Below are 21,833 nucleotides of genomic sequence, written 5' to 3' on the forward strand. Positions count from 1 at the left end.
ACGGCCAGCACTATCAGTTCATGGTCCTTCCATTTGGGGTGACCACAGCACCCAGGGTGTTCACAAAGGGCCTTGCAGTAGTAGCAGCACACTTGAGAAGACAACAAGTTCACGTATTTCCATACATGGACGACTGGCTGATAAAAGCCAACTCCTAGAACCAGTGCACTCACCCCACTTAGCAAACAATCAACTGTTACACGACTTGGTGTAGTTAAGTGTGAACACCAAGTCCCACCTTCAACCCTCCTACATACATCAGTATCTAGGAGCCACAATAGACACTTGCAAAGCTCTAGCATACCCCAATCCAGACAGGATAGCCGGCATGCAAACTCTCATCAACAGGTTTCAACCTCAACACTCTCTCCCAGATAGCTCATAAGAATGATGGAATCTTGCATTTTCATCGTACCTCACGCAAGACTTCAGATGCGCCCTTTACAAGAATGTTCAGCACATCAGTGGAACCAGGCTCAAGGACAACTTACAGATCTGGTGTTGGTGAACAGCTGCACACATCGCTCTCTGCAGTGGTGGAACATAAAACCTTTCCAAAGGGCGGCCGTTCCTAGAACCGATTCCACAGATAATGCTAATAACAGACGCATCACTCACCGGCTGGAGAGCCCAACTCCTAAACCATACAATTCAGGGTAGGTAGACCACTCAACAAAAAGTGCTTCACATCATTGATTTAGAACTACTGGCAATATTTCTGGCCTTAAAGTCATTCCAAGTACATCTTCTCAACAAGACTGTCTTAGTCCAGGTGGACAATATGACAGCAATGTATTACATACAAAAGCAAGGAGGAACACATTCTCTGAAGCTCTCTCGCCTGGCGCAAAGCATATAGAGATGGGCCATTCCACAAAATATATATCTCCTAGCGGAACATCTTCCAGGAGTAAACAATCAGGTAACGGATCTGTTAAGTCGTCAGAGTCAACAAATACACAAATGGGAACTTCATCCATAAGTTCTTCAACCTTTGTTCCAAATGTGGGGCCAACCAGATATAGATCTGTTCGCCACACACCCAAATGCAAAATGCCCAACCTTCGCCACCAGGTTCCCACAACCATTGTCCAAGGGCAATGCGATATGAATGAGCTAGTCAGGCAGATTTGCGTACGCTTTTCTGCCACTCCCCCTCATTTCACTAGTAGTACGCAAGCTCAAACAACAGTCTCTCAAAATGATCCTAGTTGCTCCCACATGGGCCCGGCAACCATGGCTCCAACACTACTCGAACTATCACTAGTCCCTCATCAAACATTACGGCTCTCCCCAAAGCTGCTGACGCAGAACCATGGAGAAATAAGGCACCCAGATCCAGCACAAATAAATCTAGTGATCTAGCTCCTGAAGTCTTAGAGTTTGGTTACCTGAACCTCCCACCGGACTGTATGAATATTAAGGAAGCTAGACGCCCCACTACCAGAGCTTGCTATGCAGCCAAATGGAAAAGATGTGCTATTTACTGCAAAAACAACAAAATTGACCCATTAGATGCTTCAATACAAAACATTATTTGCTATTTGCTCCATCTACAAAGATGCAATCTTGCATTCTCATCAATCAGATTACATGTGGCTGCCCTCGCCGCCTACTTACTAAACAGACATTTGTCATTGTTTCGAGTACCTGCAATCAAAACCTTCATGGAAGGCTTAAAGGAATAATTCCACTCAGACTGCCACCATCTCCGGTGTGGAACCTAAACATTGACTCATGGGTCCCCCATTTGAGCCTTTACACAAATGCGAATTACAATTCCTTACATGGAAAGTAGCGTTGCCTTGTCACAATCACCACTCTTAGGAGAGGAAGTGAGATCCAGGCTTTAACCATACAAGAAGCATTTTTACAAATACATCCAAACAAAGTGGTTCTTGGAACAAATCCAAAATTTCTTCCAAAGATAATTTCTGCTTTCCATCTTAATCGATCAGTAGGGTTACCAGTGTTTTCCAAAACCCTGATTAAGTAGCAGAGAGAGCTCTTCACACGCTTGACGTCAAAAGAGCTTTACTTTATTACATAGACAGGATTAAACCCTTTAGAGAAACAAAACAACTGTTTGTAGCTTTCTCGCCACCTCATAAAGACAACCCCATCTCTAAAGCTGGAATTGCCAGGTGGATAGTGATAGTCAAATGTATTCAAATATGCTATCAAAAAGAAAAATGCACTTTAACAATTCCCCCTAGAGCCCATTCAACACGCAAACTAGGGGCTTTCATGGCATTCTTAGGGAACATTCCCTCAGAACACATTTGTAAGGCAGCAACTTGGTCTACTACACATACCTTCACCAAACACTATTGTGTTGACGTGCAGGCCAAGCAACAAGCTTCTGTAGGCCAAGCTGTTCTTAAGACACTTTTTCAAACTACTGCAACAATTACAGGTGACCACCGCTAAGGGAGACACTGCTGTACAGTCTATGCAAAAGTGTACTATCTGCAGCTCATATGCCTCGAACGAAAAATGCTCTTACCAGTACGCATCTGCTCTTGGCATGTAGAGCTGCAGAGTAGTACACGCCCACCCACCTCCCCGTGACCTGTATCTGTTCCAGTTTTTATCTTAATTAGATACACTTACATGGACATCTATTCTACTTCTTACAAACTCCATAATTTCCCTTCATGGCGAAAAACAATCTGAAGATGGAGTTGATGCCCATGCGTGCTATCGTAAAAGGGAGGAGTCACCTATCTCATGACTATAAAAGACTTCTTCTAAGACAACAACAAGGTGCAAGCATCTGAGCCCGACACCAGATGTCGATCTATGCAAAAGCGTACTACTCTGCAGCTCTACATGCCAAGATGCATACCGGTAAGTAGCATTTTCCATATGCTCGAAATTTCAACAAACCTGAAACCTAAGATTTTCTGCTTTGCACCTAGAGCTATTTGGGCAGAGAGCCCTATGTAGTTCATATACCCCTATCTGGCAGGCATAAACCATTGATTAAGTCCATTTACAACGATTGTTGAAAAAATCCTCAGACCAGCCTGCCTGACAGTGAAAGTCAGTCTTTATGGCAAAATGTTATTGTGGAGTGAAACAATAAGTGGTTTCCTATTTTAGCTCTCGTAGGACATTATGCCCTCACCTATAGTCTGAACTGATGGACACCAAACTTGGCAGGAAAGTGGAACTTTACTCAAATCGTGCTTGTTTTCTTGAGCGTTAATCTGTTCAGACGTTCTTGAGATATTTTGTTACAAAACAAAGGCGCAGAGAGGATAATAAAGAGTTAACACATTCATATTTCTCAGCCATCTAAACTCTGGAGTCTATCAGATTTTCAAATTTTAACACAATGTGCTTGGCTGCATTGTGGATGAATTTTATTTTCGTTTTTTTCTGACCATCTTGAAACTCTTGAGTCTGCTCTCATTCATGAGTTTTGCTCTATGCAATACATTTTTTACAGCCATAGGTGACCATCTCCAAATGTGCTTATTCCCAGGGCAGTGGTGGAAGGGACCGAAGCGTGGAAAAACCAAAAGAATCCCTTAAGAGTAATTTTTGTAGCAGGGCTCTTAAGTCAAAGCAGATTGGTGAGATTATCTGCAGCCATTTTAGGTACTTAACTCTACCACCATTTTGTGCCTGATTCTGATTCAGCTACTCATTTTCAGGTACTATAAAAGCAAGAAAATATTTAAAAAAAAAAAAAAAAAAGCACAAGCAAAGCCAAAACCAAAGTAAGTGTCTGACTTAGACTGGAGGTCAGTGGGTCAGACCGTGGCTAAGTGCAGGGTAGGTCGGATGACCATTTGGGTTTGAGCACAGAGTCTCACCTCCATCCGACCCAGGTGTGTGAGTATATGTGTGTGCGTGTGTGTGTATGTATATATATATATATATATATATATATATATATATAGAGATAGATAGATAGATAGATAGATGTATATATATATATTCACTTAAAAAACCATAGGTTTCAGGCCTTGTATAGTTAAGAATTAGCATTTAAAAAACCATTGAAATTGCTCCTATATAGTTAGTTGTACTGACTATATTTCGTGCACCCGCAATCCACTGCTGATGATGTCACATATTACATCATTCATGACCTGGTCAGTGACCTCACTGATGACATCTCAATTGACATCACTGATGACATCATCCAGTGACTGTGTGTTTCTGTAAAGTTTAAATATGTTTTACATATTGAAGAATGAGTGGATGTATAAGAGTCTGGATGAAGGATTTAGTAGGTGTGTGACTGACTGTATGAGTGAGTGATTAAATTTGTCTTGGGTTAGTGACTAAACTGTCTGAATGTGTGCATCAGTATGTCTGTTGTTGTGTAAGCTGCTGCATGTGTTGATCAGTAGCTATATGAGTGGCTATATGGGTTATTGATTGGTTGCCCAAGTATTTGAATGGGAAAATGAGTGTGTGTGTGGGTGGCTGGGAGGTGTGTGACTCTGTGCATAGATGTGTGAGCAGTTGATTCACTAGGTGTACGAGTTCAAGAGTGCATGTGGAAACAACTATATGGGCGGTTGACTGTGTGCATGGGTGTGTTGGTGAGTGAATGGATATCTCAGTGCTACATGTCCAAGTAAGTACATATGTAAAACACAGTGCATGTGAGAGTTGGCATATATAAATGACTATACATGAGAGCCAGTGAATGGGCGAGTGGCTGTATGGATCATTGTGTACTTGTATCAGTGATTGTATAAGAGAGTAATTATGTGTTAGTATATGTTTGAATAAGTAAGGTGTTGTGTGTATAACTGTATAGTTGAGGAAATGGAAGTGTGATTGATTCTTTGCATGACTGACTAGGTGTGTGAGTAACTCCATTGATGAGTGGCAGTGTGTGTGTGTCTGTATAGGTGTATGAGTGCATATGATAGTGTTGTATTGATGAGTGACTGTATGTATTAGTGATTCTATGGGTGAATGAGTGAATGTGTGTGTAGACCTAGGAATCAGTGAGTGCGTATGTAGCAACTGGTATTGGTGTGTCAATGGTTTCAAGAATGGTAGTCTGTATTTAACACTGAGTGTATCAAAGGTTATATTAGAGTGTGAGGAGGTGCATCGTATTATCACATGAATGATATCATCAGTGATGTCATCAGTGATGTCATTTGAGATGTCATCAGTGATGTCACTGACCATGTCATGAATGATGTAATATGCGACATCATCAGCAGTGGATTGCGGGTGCGCGAAATATAGTTAGTACAAATAACTATATAGGAGCAACTTCAATGGTTTTTTAAATGCTAATTCCTAAATATATAAGGCCTGAAACCTATGCGTGTACGGTGAGCGCATATAGATATATAATTTGCTCAAATTCAATTTTCTCAACAACTACTGGAGGGATTTTCACCAAATATAGAAAAGGCACTACTGCATACCTGTCCCTACCATTTTGCCAAGTTTGGTGTAATTCCATTCAGCCGTTCGGGCTGTAGCCGTGTCTAAAGGTCCCTATGGAAATTAACATGGGGAAAACACGTTTTGGGACCCCCCTTTTTTCTCAGCCCCCACGTGACGAATCCCCCCAAAACTTTCAGGTAAGGAGCGGAGCGAAGCAATTTTAAGGAAAATTACACGCAGGTTCCTCAATCGGCGTTAAAGTTATTCCCTTTATCTACACATCAAGGTCCAAATGACGCGTTTTGACCACCAGACATGCGGCCTTGATATATATATATATATATATATATATATATATATATATATATATATATATATATATATATATATATATATATATATCCAACAGAGTTGCCTGTCTAAAGGAGCAGCCTCTTAACAAGATGTTCCATTGCCAACAATTCTTTATTGAAGGGTTGCAACGAAGAAACCAACAGCCATGTCACCTCAAATGTAAGTTCAGCCTGACGCGTTTCGTGGTCTCTCCACTTCCTCAAAGGCCCAAGACAGGCAACTCTGTTGGAGATATATATATATATATATATATATATATATATATACATATACACACATATTCCGCTCCTCGTCCCCTTCCTTTACCAAAAGAGACACAGCACTCGCGGGGGGAAAGTCATATGATTTTATTCGACTTTCAAACGCACCAGACGCGTTTCGGCATACGCCTTCCTCTGTGGTACCACAGAGGAAGGCGCATGCCGAAACGCGTCTGGTGCGTTTGAAAGTTGAATAAAATCATATGACTTTCCCCCCGCGAGTGCTGTGTCTCTTTTGGTAAAGGAAGGGGACGAGGAGCGGAATACATTGCGGCAGCACTTCCCGCATTAACAGCACCCGTGTACGAGTGCGTCAACAAAGTGCAACAGGAGCCCCTGCCCTCTTTCTTGACCACTCTGCAAGCGCGTCTCCTGACGCACTCCTGGTTGGCTGATTAGACTCCCAGTTTCCTTTTATTGTTTATGTGTAGGATTGGGGATTGAAACTGGATGGGTCTCTAAATATTCTCCCTAGGACCCCCTCTCTCTCCCTCCCCGGGAGTTGAGTTATGTGTAATTAATGGCTGATTAAGTCCCCTTGTCTGCTGAGGGTCCTCCTTAGGAGCCAACAAGACCTCCTGTTACCTCCATTAAGCCCCACACAGTGGGATTGCCGAGAGGTGGTCAGAGCACTCTACTGTGAGTCCCTGGGCATCAAAGGAGAAGGAGGGAGACCGGCTCAAGGGGCGTTGATAGACTACCAGAGGTAGCCAAGTGGACCAAAGGAAATACCAGGACACAATTAGGGGGTCCTGAACTAGAGGTTGCTGTGGCAGATCTGGTGAAGTTTCTGAGAGAGAGCTACTCACCCTGAAAGCCAGATATCCCAGTACCAATGTGGCCTTGTAGCCTAACGCATTACTGCACATCTGAGTTATTTCCTTACAGCATACATGTGCAGAGCGGCAGGTCTGCAATCCCCTGCTGCTCCTGCAACCCACTGAACTGTCGGGCTGAGACACCCTTTAGTGAAGCCCCTTAGCAAAGTGCTGAGAGCTTGTGAACGTCTGACCACTCAACAGGGAAGGCAGATAGAAGAAGGTACAGAGATAATTTGTTTGAACCTTTAAGGCTGTTGAAGAATGGTGGAGCGAAGGAGTTTTCTCAGGCTGGAGAAGATAAGGCTTTGTCACAGGATGAGAAAGTATTGCTAAAGTCTATAAAGTTGGTACACAACAACCAGAAATCAAAACTATGCAGCATTAAATTGACTTTAAAGGAAATGATAAAAGAAAAAGGAAGACTTGTGCTAGCCTATCTTTAATGTGTGGCTTTGATTGTGGTCTATCTGTAGGTTGGATAGGGTTGTGAGAATCAATGAGGTGACAGTATTGGTATATTTATGAAGCACGAGTTCTTATTCAGCTTGTCGTTATTCTCCCTAAAATGGAAATTTAAACCTATAAGGGTGTACGTAGTGCTTAGCCTTTGACTTCACTGTGGCTGGAGAATTTGTTAAAGCAACCGAAGGCTATAATTTAGGGTTCGAGGCATATGAGCTGCAGATTGCTCACTGTGCATAGATCGTCACCTAGTGTTGGGCCCGGATGTTTGCAGTTTGTTGTTGTCCTGAAAAGTTCTTTGGAAGTCACGAGATAGGTGACTCCTCCTTTGGACCACATTGCGCATGGGCATCGGCTCCATCACCAGATTGTGTTTTTCCGCCATCGGGCTCGGATGCGTTTCCTGCGCTCCGGTTTGGAACCGAATTTCCTTTGGCGCGCAATCCTCACCCAGTTCGACGGTATTGTTTCGATCGCTCTCCATCAACGAGATTCTTCACCACTTCGAAGTCTTCGATTCCGGTCGTCGACGAAGGCCTTACTTCCTGGCTCATACAAAGGACGCCATTCAAAAAGTGTCCTCAATGTGGGTCGAAGTTTACCCACACCGACCTATCTGAAGGGTGCAACCTTTGCCTCTCACCGGAGCACGAGGCCAAAGACTGTTCCGCTTGTGCCTAATTCCGCTCCAAGAAGACGATCTGGGACCGATGAGCTCGAAGAACTATGGCTCGCTAGTCCGCTTCCATCCCCGACAACATCTTCGAAGAGGGCATCGGCGTGCCAGAACACCAGCACGCCGAAGAGAGTACCGGCTCCTCAGATGCCGAAGACTCCGACGTCTAGGAAGTCACTCCAGCTCAACGGGTCGTAAGTAAGCTAGTCGACCCCAACCTTTCCTCGACACCCTCCAAAAAGGCTTCAGGCACACCCTCCCCTTCGGGCCCGGGTGCACACCGAGAGACTGCTTCCAATGCCCAGTCTTTGGGCCCGGCAAAGAAGCCTACTAAGCCTTCAGGCAGCTCGGGCTTGAGCCAGCCTATCCTCGGTGCCGATCCTATACCGACACCGAAGAAAAAGCAATTTTCCTTAACTGCGCCCACCATTGCTCTGACACCTAAGCACTCGGCGCCGAAGACTGGCAGCGGCTCATCTATGCCGAAACCGCACTCCGAGCCCACTAAAAAAAACGCCTAAAGCTCAAGAACACGCTTCGGAACAGAAAAAGCACCCAGAACTGAAGAAACAGGTTCCGGTAAAGGACATTTCAAAAGGGCCCACTTCTAAACCAAAAGACCCAAAACCACCTACGACTCGGTGCCGAAAAAACCTACAGAGCCAAAATCCTCGACGCCGAAGGATTTGCCCTATTCAGAGGAACTTTTCACACCTGATGCTAACCAAAAAACTCTTGTAAAGGATCGTAAGACTAGTCACTTGACTTTCAGCTCCAAGAAGAGACCACCTGAGGCGCCAGCACCTCCTCCTTCTCCAAAGAAGAGAGACATTGCAACCTCTCCATTAAGGGTCCTTTCTCCACCACCTCCCCATATTGTTCCTCCTCCCACACCTCACCATTCACCTACACCATCCCCTAATCCAGACTATGATGCAGACATAGACTCTGATGACACAGGTGGGGATTCACATGACCCAGCAGGGACCAATAGTCCCCCTCAGTCACCTAATCCATGGGATGATTACAACACCCCTGATGTGCCCTATGTCCCACAAGATGATATATATATACCCTTCTAGAACGTCCCCACCAGAGGACACTATAGGTTTTAACCTACTAGTCCAAAGAGCTGCCCAATATCATGGGGTAGACTTACACACTGATGTGGTGGAGGAAGATTTCCTACTAGACACTTTTGATAACCCACAAAGGTCTACTGCCATCTTGCCAATGCTTAACGGTGTCATCAAGCACGCAACAGAAGTTTTTAAGGATCCTGTCAGGGCTAGGGTCCTTAGTCCTTGCATTGAGAATAAATATAAAGCTGCCCCTACAGACCCAGTCTATATTAAAAGTCCAGCACCATTGGACTCTTTAGTAGTGTCTAATGCACGTAAACGTGCTAATTCTCAGACATCAGGTGAGGCCTCCCCACCAGACATAGAATCTAAGCTACTTGACGCCTCCGGCAAAAGAACAGCGTCACAAGCAGCTAATATCTGGCGCATTGCCAATACCCAAGCGTTGCTGACCAGATATAACAGAACACATTATGATGAACTAGAGTCCATAATGCAGCATCTACCAGACAAATACAAAAATAGGGCCAATGAACTTATACAGGAAGGTAAAAATATTACTAATACTTACATTTGTTGTGCCCTAGAGGCTGCAGATACCGCCTCAAGAGCAATCAATACCAGCACTCTACTACGTAGACATGCTTGGCTACGTATTTCAGGTTTTAAACCTGAGGTCCAAAACTCCGTCCTTAATCAGCCATTTGATGAGACACATTTATTTGGCCCAAATGATGATGCGTCTTTAGAAAAGATGAAAAAAGACACTGATACAGCAAAATCTATGGGAGCTTTGCAGCAGCAAGCTCCCAGATGTTCTTATCGTCGCTCATCATACAGAGGCAACACTAGAGGCTACTCCTCGGAAAGTCCCTTCACTTCTTACAAAACCCCTAGCCAATCCACATTCACTAAGGGCTTCCAGAGAGGGGGTTACAGGGGTAACAACTACAAAGGCAGAGGCAAAACCAACAAATCCCGCTCTGCTTCTATCCCTACCCAATGACTTTCCTCCCCTCCCTCCCCCAACATTCCTCTCATGTGGGGGGAAGACTAAAACAATTCCTTCCTGCCTGGACCAACATCACATCAGACAGGTGGGTGCGACAAATTATTCAATCATGTTACTGTCTAGAACTAACATCTACCCCCCAAAACATACCAGCCAAACAGCGGCCAATGTCACAAGAACATCTATCACTGTTAAAGCAAGAAGTAGTATCTCTGCTACAAAAAAGTGTAATAGAACCAGTTCCTCTGCAACAACAAAACAAGGGGGTTTACTCTCTATATTTTCTAATCCCAAAAAAGGAAGGCTCTCTAAGGCCTATTCTAGACCTCAGACCGCTAAACATATACATACAGTCAGACAATTTTGACATGGTCACACTCCAACAAGTCCTTCCGCTCCTGTCACAAAACAACTTCCTTGCTACTTTAGATCTCAAGGACGCATACTTCCACATTCCCATTCACAAGGCTCACAGGATGTATCTCAGATTTGTGATAGACGGGCAACACTATCAATTCAAAGTACTTCCATTCGGAGTCACAACAGCACCAAGTGCTTAGCAGTAGTGGCAACGCATTTACGAAGACAGCACATCCATGTCTTCCCGTACCTAGACGACTGGCTCATAAAAGCCAGCTCATACAACCGATGCGTGGAACACACTCATGTCACGATACAGCTGCTCCACAAATTGGGGTTCACAATAAACCACGCCAAGTCCCATCTACAACCATCCAAGGTACAACAATACCTCGATGCCACAATAAACACCTCAACAGCGCTAGCTTATCCCACTCCAGCAAGGATAGCCAGCATGCAAACTCTTCTAACAAAGTTTCAGCTACAACACTCCCTTCCAGCACGAGTGTTCATGCAACTCATAGGGATGATGGCCTCTTGCATTTTCATAGTGCCCCATGCAAGACTTCAAATGCGTCCGCTACAAGAATGCTTATCACGTCAATGGAACCAGGCTTAAGGTCAATTAACAGACCTAGTGTTGGTGGACGGCCGGACTCATTGCTCTCTGCATTGGGGGAACACTAAAAACCTTTCCAAGGGACGACCGTTCCTAGAGCCAGTTCCTCAGATAATGTTGACTGCGGACGCATCTCTCTCCGGCTGGGGAGCCCACCTACTGCAACACACCATGCAAGGCAAGGTGGACACCTCAACAAAAGTTGCTCCACATCAATCATCTGGAGTTACTAGCAATATTCCTAGCACTAAAAGCTTTCCAAAAGCAAGTATCAAACAAAGCTGTGTTAGTCCGCACAGACAACATGACAGCCATGTATTACATACAGAAGCTGGGAGACACACTCTCCCTGCAGCTCTCTCAACTAGCACAGGACATATGGCGGTGGGCTATACCTCAAAACATATTCCTTCTAGCCCAGCATGTTCCAGGAGTACAACATACCACAGAGGATCTGTTAAGTCGTCAAACACAGCAGACCAAATACAAGTTCTTCAGCCATTCTTTCAGATGTGGGGACAACGTCACATAGACCTATTTGCCACCCACGAAAACGCCAAATGCCCAAGCTTCGCCGCCAGATATCCACACCCACTGTCCAAAGGCAATGCAATATGGATGAACTGGTCAAACAGATTTGCGTACGCTTTTCCACCTCTACCACTCATGCCACTAGTAGTACGCAAACTACAGCAGCATTCTCTCACCCTCATCCGAGTTGCTCCACACTGCTACAATTGTCTGAAGTACCACACCAAAAATTGCACCTGTCTCCACATCTCTTAACACAGAACCGTGGAGAGATCAGACAACCGGATCTAGCTCAGCTCAACCTTGCGATCTGGCTCCTGAAATCCTAGAATTTGGATATCTGAACCTTCCTCCAGACTGCATGAATTTCATTAAAGAAGCTAGACGCCCAACCACTAGGGCATGTTATGCAGCCAAGTGGAAACGATTTGTAATATATTGTCGCAACAACAATATTAATCCTCTAGATGTGTCTATTGAACACATCATAGGATACTTACTGCATCTCCAAAGATGTAACTTAGCCTATACCTCTATTAGACTACATCTCGCTGCAATAGCAGCATATCTGCAAAACAGACAACATCTATCTCTATTCAGAGTGCCTGCCATTAAAACCTTTATGGAAGGCTTTAAAAGAATAATTCCCCCCAGGGTACCACCTTCATCTGTGTGGAATTTAAATGTTGTTCTTACACAGTTAATGGGATCTCCCTTCGAACCCTTACACAAATGTGAACTACAATTTTTAATGTGGAAGGTTGCGTTCCTAGTAGCCATTACTTCTCTACGGAGAGTTAGCGAATTACAAGCACTAACCATTGAAGAACCCTTCTTGCAAATGCATCACAATGAGGTAGTTCTGCGTACTAATCCAAAATTCTTGCCCAAAGTCATTTCCTCCTTCTATCTCAATCAATCTGTGGAATTGCCCGTTTTCTTCTCCCAGCCACAGCTACTAGCAGAAAGGGCTCCTCATACCCTAGATGTCAAAAGAGCATTGCTATACTACATAGAGTGGACACAACCCTTTCGTAAGACAAAACAACTTTTTGTGTCTTTCTCACCACCACACAAAGGTAATCCCATTTCAAAATCTGGGCTAGCTAGATGGATTGTCAAATGCATACAGATTTGTTACCACAAAGCTAAACTTACGTTATCTGTTCCTCCTAAAGCCCACTCTACAAGAAAAATAGGGGCTTCAATGGCATTTTTAGGAAACATTCCCCTAGATGACATCTGCAAAGCAGCCACATGGTCTATACCGCACACATTCACAAAACACTATTGTGTAGATGTGCAAAGTAAACAACAAGCTAATGTGGGCCAGGGTCTATACCGCACACATTCACAAAACACTATTGTGTAGATGTGCAAAGTAAACAACAAGGTAATGTGGGCCAGGCTGTTCTCAAAACATTGTTCCAAACTACTGCAACAGATAGGGGTGGTCCCCGCTAAGAGTGGGCACTGCTATACAATCTATGCACAGTGTGCAATCTGCAGCTCATATGCCTCGAACGGAAAATGCTACTTACCAGTATGCATCTGTTCTTGGCATGTGGAGCTGCAGAGTTGCACACGTCCACCCGCCTCCCTGGCTACCTTTGTCTGTTCCCGTATTATCTTTTTTTTTTTTTTTTTTTTTGGAAAACCTTTATTTACTAAAACAAAGTACACCGCTATTCAGCCGTACATCCCGGAGGCCAGGCAGCATTGTGACTCAATTCGAAAACATGTACAAAACAGAAATACAGGAGTAGTCCGGTTTAATTTTATGATATGAAGAAATCTAAAATAACGAGAGAAACCAACAAAGCCAAGAAAAGAGAAGAGAGGAGAGGGAAAGGAAGAGAGAAAAAGAGAGAAGAAAACAGCAAGGCTAAGGAGCATAAAAATGGTAAGGCACATGTCTCGGGGGGAGGCGGGATCGATACATCATACAAGCATCAGGACACAAGACAATCATATGGACGGGGAGCAGAAAATCAGGATTAACCACGTGGAACCTAGGGAAGGGAGAGCTATGGAGAAAGGCGGATCTCCGGCTGAACCATCTCCGGGGGTGCACAAATGTCTCCTCTATATGAGTTCCAGGCACTCCAAATCAATCCCCACATCTTGGGCTTACCCCGGGCCATGTAAACAGTTTTCTCCCGGAGCATGCACCAATCCATATTGGTTTTCCAAAGACTAACAGTGGGGGGGGTCGGAGCACCCCATCTCTGGGCGATGTCCCGCTTGGCTATCATATTGCCCAGGGTGACCCATCGGGTCTGAGCCGTATTGTAGTCAGTCGGACCCCACACGTTCAACAGACAGCGCCGAGCCTCCGCATGCAGGGTCACACCAGTCACAACTCTCATTATCGCATGCACACGCTCCCAATACGAAGCAATGACGTGACACTCCCAGATTATATGCATAAAGGTGGCCGTTGCGCCACATCCTCTCCTGCAAAGGCCATCCTGGGAGAGTCCCATGTGAATTAGTCTGGGGCCTGTGACATAGATCCTGTGGAGCACCTTCAACTGGACCAGCCGCAGCCTGGCAGAGATGGCCACCTCCTTAGGGGAGGAGACCGCTGACTGCCATTCCTCGTCATCCATCTCAATCCCGTCATTCACCCAGAGGTCACGCAGTCTCACCAATAGGTCCGTTCGCACATTTATAAGTTTTTTGTAGGTCAGGGAAATAGCACTGTCGGGCATATGGCCGTCCAACACCCTGTCCTCCAACGGGGACGATTCAGGAACCTTCTCTCCTACAGGCATAGAAGATGAGAGTGCGCGTCGTAGCTGTGCGTATCGAAAGTGTTCCGTGGCCCCCAATTGGAACTCGGCCTGTAGAGCAATGAATGATTTGATTTCCCCCCTGGACAGCATATCTGCGACCTTGGAAATGCCAATGAGGTCCCACCGGTCAAACCCCTTGGAGTGCCACAGTTTCCCCAGCAAGTCGGAATCATAAAGGGGAGTAGCCATGGTGAGCCTACCCTGCCAGCCCAAAGTTTTGGTCACCACCCTCCACAAGTGCACCGCAGTCTTAGCGGGTCCAGTCAGTTTCCGGTCCAGAGATCTAGAATACAGCGCCCTATAGTACATCCCGTCATTCATGAGCCAGCGATCCATGGCGTATCCCGGGTTGACTGCCGGTCCGTAAAAACCGTGTGTAATAGCCGCCAGCTGAGACGCCCAATAATAGCGGCGTATGTCCGGCAAGGCAATGCCCCCGTCGTACCACGGTATAGTCAATTTAGCAATAGAGATCCGCGGTCTGCCATCCCACAATAAGGTGCGCTGCAAGCTCTCAACCTCTCCAAAGTACTTGGACGGCACTGGGTCTTGTGTGTTCTGGAGCGCATAGAGGAACCTCGGCAGGGACATCATTTTAAACAATGCAGCGCGGCCCAACAGGGACAGCGGCAATCTCTTCCAACCCTCCACATCTCGCCGCAAGCGCGTCAGAGGGGGGAGTAAGTTGTTCGCATAACGTGTACGGGCATCAATGGAAATGTAGATGCCCAGGTACTTGAATCCCTGTTGCGAGACCTGTATAGCGCAGCCTCTAGGGAGGCGCGGGGTGTCCCCACACAGCACGTAGAGGTAGGACTTGGACCAATTGATGACCAGGCCCGAGTAACCACCAAAAGTACCCAGTACGTCAAGTGCCACAATCAAGGACCGACAGGGAGAAGTGAGATAGAGAAGGATGTCGTCCGCATAAAGCGAGACGCGATCCTCAAAGCCCGGCAACCATTTGATACCAGCAATATCAGGATGTGTACGGATCCATGCGGCCAACGGCTCAAGCGCTAAAGCAAAAAGGAGCGGCGACAGCGGACAACCCTGTCTAGTACCTCTGCGCAAAGCAAAGGAGGCTGACAAACGACCGTTCACCGTCACATTGGCCATCGGGGAAGAGTAAAGGAGCCGAACCCAACTAATGTAGTCAGGCCCAAACCCGAATTTAGCAAGCACCGCCCAGAGGTAATTCCACTCAAGCGAGTCGAATGCCATCGTCGCGTCAAGCGAGGCAAGCACAGTCGGTTCAGTGAGCATGTGAGCTTGCGCCATAACCGCGTGAAGCCTGCAGAGATTAAGGGCCGTGTTCCGATGGGGGATGAAACCAGACTGGTCCGGGTGAACCAAGTCCGCAATCACGCCCACAAGCCGATTGGCTAGCAGCTTCGCCAGGATTTTAGGCTCGGCATTTAACAGGGAAATAGGACGGTACGACCGACATAGGTCTCGAGGCTTCCCCTCCTTGTGGATGACCACAATGGTGGCCAAACGTTGATCAAGCGGGAGTTCGCCGGCGTCCCGAGCTGCCAGGAACATATTCCTCAGGGGTGCAGCGACGGTGTCCGCCTTGGTTCCCGTATTATCTTAATTTTATGGGCATCCTTCCTTTTCTTGCAAAGCTCCATCATTCCCCTATGGCGAAAAACAATCTGGGGATGGAGCCGATGCCCATGCGCATTGTGGTCCAAAGGAGGAGTCACCTATCTCGTGACTTCCAAAGAACTTTTCAGGACAACAACAAACTGCAAACATCCGGGCCCAACACTAGGTTGCGATCTATACACAGTGTGCAACTCTGCAGCTCTATAGGCCAAGAACAGATGCATACTGGTAAGTAGCATTTTCCTTTCCAGTTGGCATGCAATAGTGTTTGATTTGGGACAGGTGGTAAGCAGCAGTTCTGACACTGGATACTGCCCAGTAACAATTAACTGCGCTTTGACTGACAGTCCTTGTTGCCAGTGTCAAAAATATTTGCAGACCTTGTACATCCTGTTTCCAAAACACTGAAACTCCTGTTGGTGATTTGAGTAGGGGGGGCACAGCCCACAAAGATGTTTTTGCATGCAAGAAAGTATATTTCCCACAAGCTCTTCCCAAGGGAGGTGTACATGTTTCAAGCTGAAATCAAGCGACTTGGCCACAGATAGTATCTCAAGCTGGTAGTTGCAACTCATCTCAGGCATACCAGCTTGTTAATTCATGGTAGTACTCCATTTAACATAGGTTGAGAGTTTAACCTTTGCCGCCATTGTCCTGTCTGCTGTTCTTTCTGCACAGGGGATGGCTTTTTTCTTGTATTTGCTCAGTGAATTTGAAAGAATGTAAAGAGGACACAAATCCCAAATCCATCAAAGGGATGTAATTTGTTTGTCAAGTTTCCAGTCTGGAATTCTCTTAATTCTTTTTTTTCTCTCTCCACCCCTTTTCTCTGTACATTTTCTGTATTTATCCTCTAACCTGTCTCTTTCGTGCTCTTCTCCTTCTTCACCTCCCTTTGTATCGTCTTCTCTCCTTCTTGTCTTTCCCCTTCCTTTGGCTCCTATCTTTTTCTCCTAACCCTCATAGATGCTTGTGAGGATGATTCTTCTGAGAGCAGGTCCCTGATGCACCTTGGCCTTTTTGCAGACCGCCCAGCACTTTATCGCCTGATAGAAGCTGAAGGTAGGACCTTTTTAGTTCCACAGCTATCTGGCTTGCACAGAGCAGGCCCAGGGAGCAAAGGAGGGGGGAAAGGGAAGAGTGGGCTGCTTGCAACACAATCCTGATTCAGACACCATTTTACTTTATGACTGAAAGTTATTGACTCTGTAGATCAGGTGTTCACAGTTGTAGTCCATGACTGTCTCCATCCGCTATAATGAATTTGCAATACTTTTGTACAGGCCAGAGCCACCTCGAAAGTGGGCATCCAGAATTGCATCACCAGCTCATGGTGTGGAAGGGCGATCTTAAGGCAGCGCTGCAGTTGGCAGCTGAGAGGGGAGAACTTACGGACCAGTTGCTGGCGATGTCCCCCACGGGTATGTTCATGAACCCCTCTTGTCTTTTCCATTGAAGCGTAGGCAGTAGTGGCTGTGGCTTTGGGCAAGGGGAGGCGGACCGTGCTTTGATTTGGGGGAGGGTGTGCTTTTATTGGGTGGGGCTTGTGCTTTGGGTTGGACGGCACCAAGCTTCAGTTTGGTGGCAGGAATGCCCTTTGGCTTTGCAGGGTTTGATCTTTGTGTTGGGGATTGGTGTGGGGCCCAGTTTGTGTGGGCGTGGGTGAGGAAGAGGAGGATGGGACTTACAGGGGCCATGGGGCTGTGGTTTAGGTTGGGGGACGAGCTTTGAATCTGGGGCAGAGGTTTAGTTTGATTTTGTGTGATAGGTGTGACTGAGCTGTATCTTATCAGTAGTGTATGAGGATTAGACTTTGGCAGTGCCTTGGCTTTCAAGTTGTGTTCAGCAGTATGGGGTGGTACCTGCAAGTTGAGGACTTCCAAGTGGATCCATTTTTTGGCTATGGGTTGCACTTTGGACAGAGAGTGATGCTTTGTGCTTTTCTCTCTTACTTTTCAGCTGGGTACAAGGTATGGCTTTGGACGGTAGAAGCTTTTGTGAAGCAGCTTTGTTTCCAAGAACAGTATGTTAAGGCTGCCTCCCACCTCCTTTCCATACACAAGGTTTATGAAGCCATAGCTCTACTGAAGGTGCATCAACACTACAGGTTGGTATTACTGATTTAAACACAGACTTTGCTTCATATTTCTTTATATCGGAATTGGCCTGATATTACCACAATAGTGGCTGGTTTTGGGCATCTAAAGCTCTTTCTGAGTGCTTTATCTGCCCAGTTTATAAGATTGTTTTGCTTATGTTGTATTTCCTACCACTATATCACTGATCTCGCTCAGCCTGAAAGCCAAAATGTGTCTTTATCAGAAAGATAAACCGACATGGGCGTCTATAAATAAAGGTTTGAATTTGTTAGATTTCTTGTTATGGATCAATTTGTTTGTTAAATGTTTTCTAAAACTTGTACAAAGGCTCCACCTACATCTAGGATGCTGGGCGGGAATCAGAAATTAAAGATAAGAAAGGTAAGAAAAAAAAATCAAAAGAAGAAACAATATTTTTCTTCACCTCTCCATCTATAACTCATGGTGATATGTACGACTGCCATCTCCTTTTTAAGCCAATTCCAGTTTTATCTTATTCCTGTGTAAAGTAATGTCTTTGTAGTGCTTGCTGATCAATATGGAACCCCCAGATCCTTTATGTAGAACTGGTCACTATATGTAGTAGCTTGAGTTACTAAGGGCGCCTACTGTCACCTACTCAGCGCTTAGATTTCCTCACGGGCGACGAGCAGCGCTCTGCAAATCCACCTTACCTTACAGTACATTACAATTCCCAGAAACCAAGAGGACAGCAAGAGCAACATGCAGCCAAGTCTCCCGCCTCTCCATCAGCCTTAACAGCAAAACCACTTTAGTGTGTCCATGCTGACACAAAGCCCCCCTGTCTGTGCTAGGGTTTGATATTCCCTCCAGGGGTGGTAGGCCATCACAACCGACAAATGGATCCGGCAGATTGTGTGCCTGGCGCTATGCATGTAGGGCAGCTGATAGAGGACCATTTGTTTGCCTTACGGCAGGAAGTGCAGGCCCTTCTGGCCAAAAGGACAAAAAGAGGGTTCCGGCCTGGGAAGTAGAAACTTGCTGTTGCTCTTGCAATTCCTTGTGCTGAAGCACTGAGGCATTTGTCCTATTATAAGATCTTCGCCCTCTCATTGCCTTCCTGCAAAAGTAACAAATTCAAGATAGTCACGCTAGCCCAGGTCCTGTCTGCCCCGGACCTGCAGGACACTTATTTTAACATCCTTTTCCTGCAAGCTCACAGGCGTTACCTGTTGTTCATGATGGGCCGGGAGCGTTTTCAGTGCTGCCTTTTTGGGATCACCAGGGCCCCTCGGGTGTTCACAGAAATGATGGTGGTCGCAGTACATCTACAAAGGTTGGGGATATCAGTCATCCCATCCCCCCCCCCCTCCCCCCCCTCCCCCCCCCCCCCCCATCTCGACAACTGGCTGTTTAAGGTGGGCTCAACCAAGGCTGTTGTCAAGAACATCCAGATGACGGCAAACCACCTAACATTGTTAGGGTACACTAGCAATGAACCGAAGTCACACATGACTCCTTCGCAGACTCTTCCTTCAATCAAAGCCATTCCGGATACTGTACAATTTTGTGCCTTTTCCCTGGAACAAAGTCCAGTACATTTGGGCCATGATCAAATGTTTCAGACTCTGTACTGGTTCTTAGTATGGATGACTGAGGCTGCTGGCATTGTTGGCCTCCTGCCGGTATTGCATGCCAGATTGCACATGCAGGCTCTACAGTAGGACCTAAAATTCCAACGGACTGAACATCTGGGAAAATTTGCCAGATTGTATTCAGATATCAGTGGAATCTGCAAAAGGTCTGCAGTGGCCACGATTGGGTCAGTGGCAGGCCCTTCGTCTTATCCCACCTAGTGCTTACTGTGATCAGATGCATCACTATTGGGTTGGGGAGGCCGTCTAGGTGAGATGGGGATCAGAGGACTGTGGTCTCCGGCAAAGACCTGATTTCACATCAACTTATTGTAGTTCAAGCCGATTCGCTTGGTGTTGAAAGCCTTCCTGCCACCCATCAAAGGCAGGCTGGAGCAGATGCTCACTGACAACACCACCACCATGTGGTACTGCAACAAGGAGGGTAGGGTGAGGTCATGAGCCCTGTGCCAGGCCTTGCACCTCTTGAACTGGCTGGATCAGCAAGGGATTTATCTGGTGGTGAACTACATGGTGGGATCTTTAAATGCCAGCGCAAACCAACTCAGCCGCTGGTGCCTAGTGAATCACAAATGGCAGTTGGTCCTAGAGGTGGCACAAGCAGTCTTCCAACAATGGGGAGAGCGTTGGCTTGATCTTTTCACCACTGCCGAGAAAGTGCACTGTCAGAACTTCTACGCGCTAGAGTTTCCAATGTAACTCTCACTCGGAGACCGAAGCTCTGGACTCCTTTATGCCTTCCTGCCACTGCCTCTTCCGCTCTGAGTTCTGAAGAATGGACCTAGATATCCTAATGGCACCAGATTGGCCAGGAGAGTGTGGTAACCAGAACTTCTGAGCATGTTTATCTATCCTCCAAACAAGGTACCACTGCTGTAGGATCTTCTGTCGCACAGTCAGGGTGTTTCACCTGGGGCTGCAAACCTGGCATCTCAATGTTTGGAGATTGTACAGTGAAAGTTGAACTCCTTCGTCTTGCTCCCTTAGGTCATTGATGTCATCTTGGCAGGGAGGAGTCCCTCCACTCAATCAGTGTATGCCAGCTAATGGGACAAATTTGTGGATTGGTGTGGCGCTCAACAAATTGACACTTTCCAGGCCAAATAGTCTAAAATGTTACTGTTTCTCCTGTCCCTACCTACGCAAGGACTTGCCTTTGGCACCGTTAAGGGCTTCTTATCAGCTCTTTTGGTCTTTTTGCAGGTGCAGTGTCAGTCTTCATTATTTAAATCACCAGGTATGATGGAATTTTATAAAAAATTGTGCAACACTTGTTTCAACTGAAACCCATTTTGAGATGCCCCAGTGGGACTTGAACTTGATCCTCGCATTCTTGATGTGCACCCTTTTGAGCCGTTGCACAGTTGTTTGTTGAGATTTCTGCCCTTTAAAGACTGTCTTTCTCATCCTCATAACATCGTACCAAGGAACATTGAGTGGATAATCAGCTTTTACTAGACTTTTCCAGATGCAACGCAAAAAAGGACCATCTCCTGGTGGATTGTTCTCTTCATAAAGATTTAATATGGACTGTCAAAAAAGCAGCCCCTGAAGGCTTACGAGCTCATTCCTCCAGGGCCAAAACTGCTGCCACTGCATTGGCAAGCGGAGTCCCTGTCCTGGAGATTGTTCAGGTACCCTAGAAGGCTTAGGAGCTCATTCCACCAGGGCCTAAGCTGCTACCGCTGCCTGGTATGTGAAGGGCATGTCCTGGACATATGTCCGACAGTACACACAATTACGAAGCACACCTACCGTGACAGTCAAGTCCCTCGAAAGTGGCATTTTCCTTGCTCAGGCCTGCAGCACGTTTTTGTCTGAGCCCATTCACAGACCCATCACCTTAGGAGGTACTGCTATGGTATTTAGTCACACGGTGAGGAATCTGCAGTTAGAAATATTCCTCAGACGAGCAAGCTACTTTCCTCTGATGAATATCTTTCTGATGGATACTCTTGCAGATTCCTCACCGACCCTTCAAACTCGCCGTTCTGTGAACTGGACTCTTTTCCCCTCTAAAAAGTTTCTCTCTATATATATATCTATGCACACTGATCATACCAATTTGCTGATGTGCTCTGCGTCTGAGAACACAGACAGCCTGGAAAGCAACTGATGTCAGTGTGCAAGGGTTGCGCTTATATGCAGCTCCACTTGTC

General features: G+C 46.0%; 1 protein-coding gene across 3 annotated transcripts in view; it reads left to right on the forward strand.

Moving 5' to 3' along the window:
- The window catches only part of GEMIN5 (gem nuclear organelle associated protein 5), a 500,185-nt gene that overhangs the window by 344,100 nt on the left and 134,252 nt on the right, over positions 1–21,833 (forward strand). For all 3 annotated transcript variants that reach the window (XM_086931243.1, XM_086931244.1, XM_086931245.1), the window contains 3 exons: positions 16,926–17,021; positions 17,243–17,380; positions 17,919–18,066. In XM_086931243.1, coding sequence (XP_086787369.1) covers positions 16,926–17,021; positions 17,243–17,380; positions 17,919–18,066 — 382 coding nt within the window. The remainder of the gene's footprint in view (positions 1–16,925; positions 17,022–17,242; positions 17,381–17,918; positions 18,067–21,833) is intronic.

The sequence above is a fragment of the Lissotriton vulgaris genome, chromosome 7 (genome assembly GCF_964263255.1).
Source record: "Lissotriton vulgaris chromosome 7, aLisVul1.2, whole genome shotgun sequence".
Taxonomy (NCBI): domain Eukaryota; kingdom Metazoa; phylum Chordata; class Amphibia; order Caudata; family Salamandridae; genus Lissotriton; species Lissotriton vulgaris.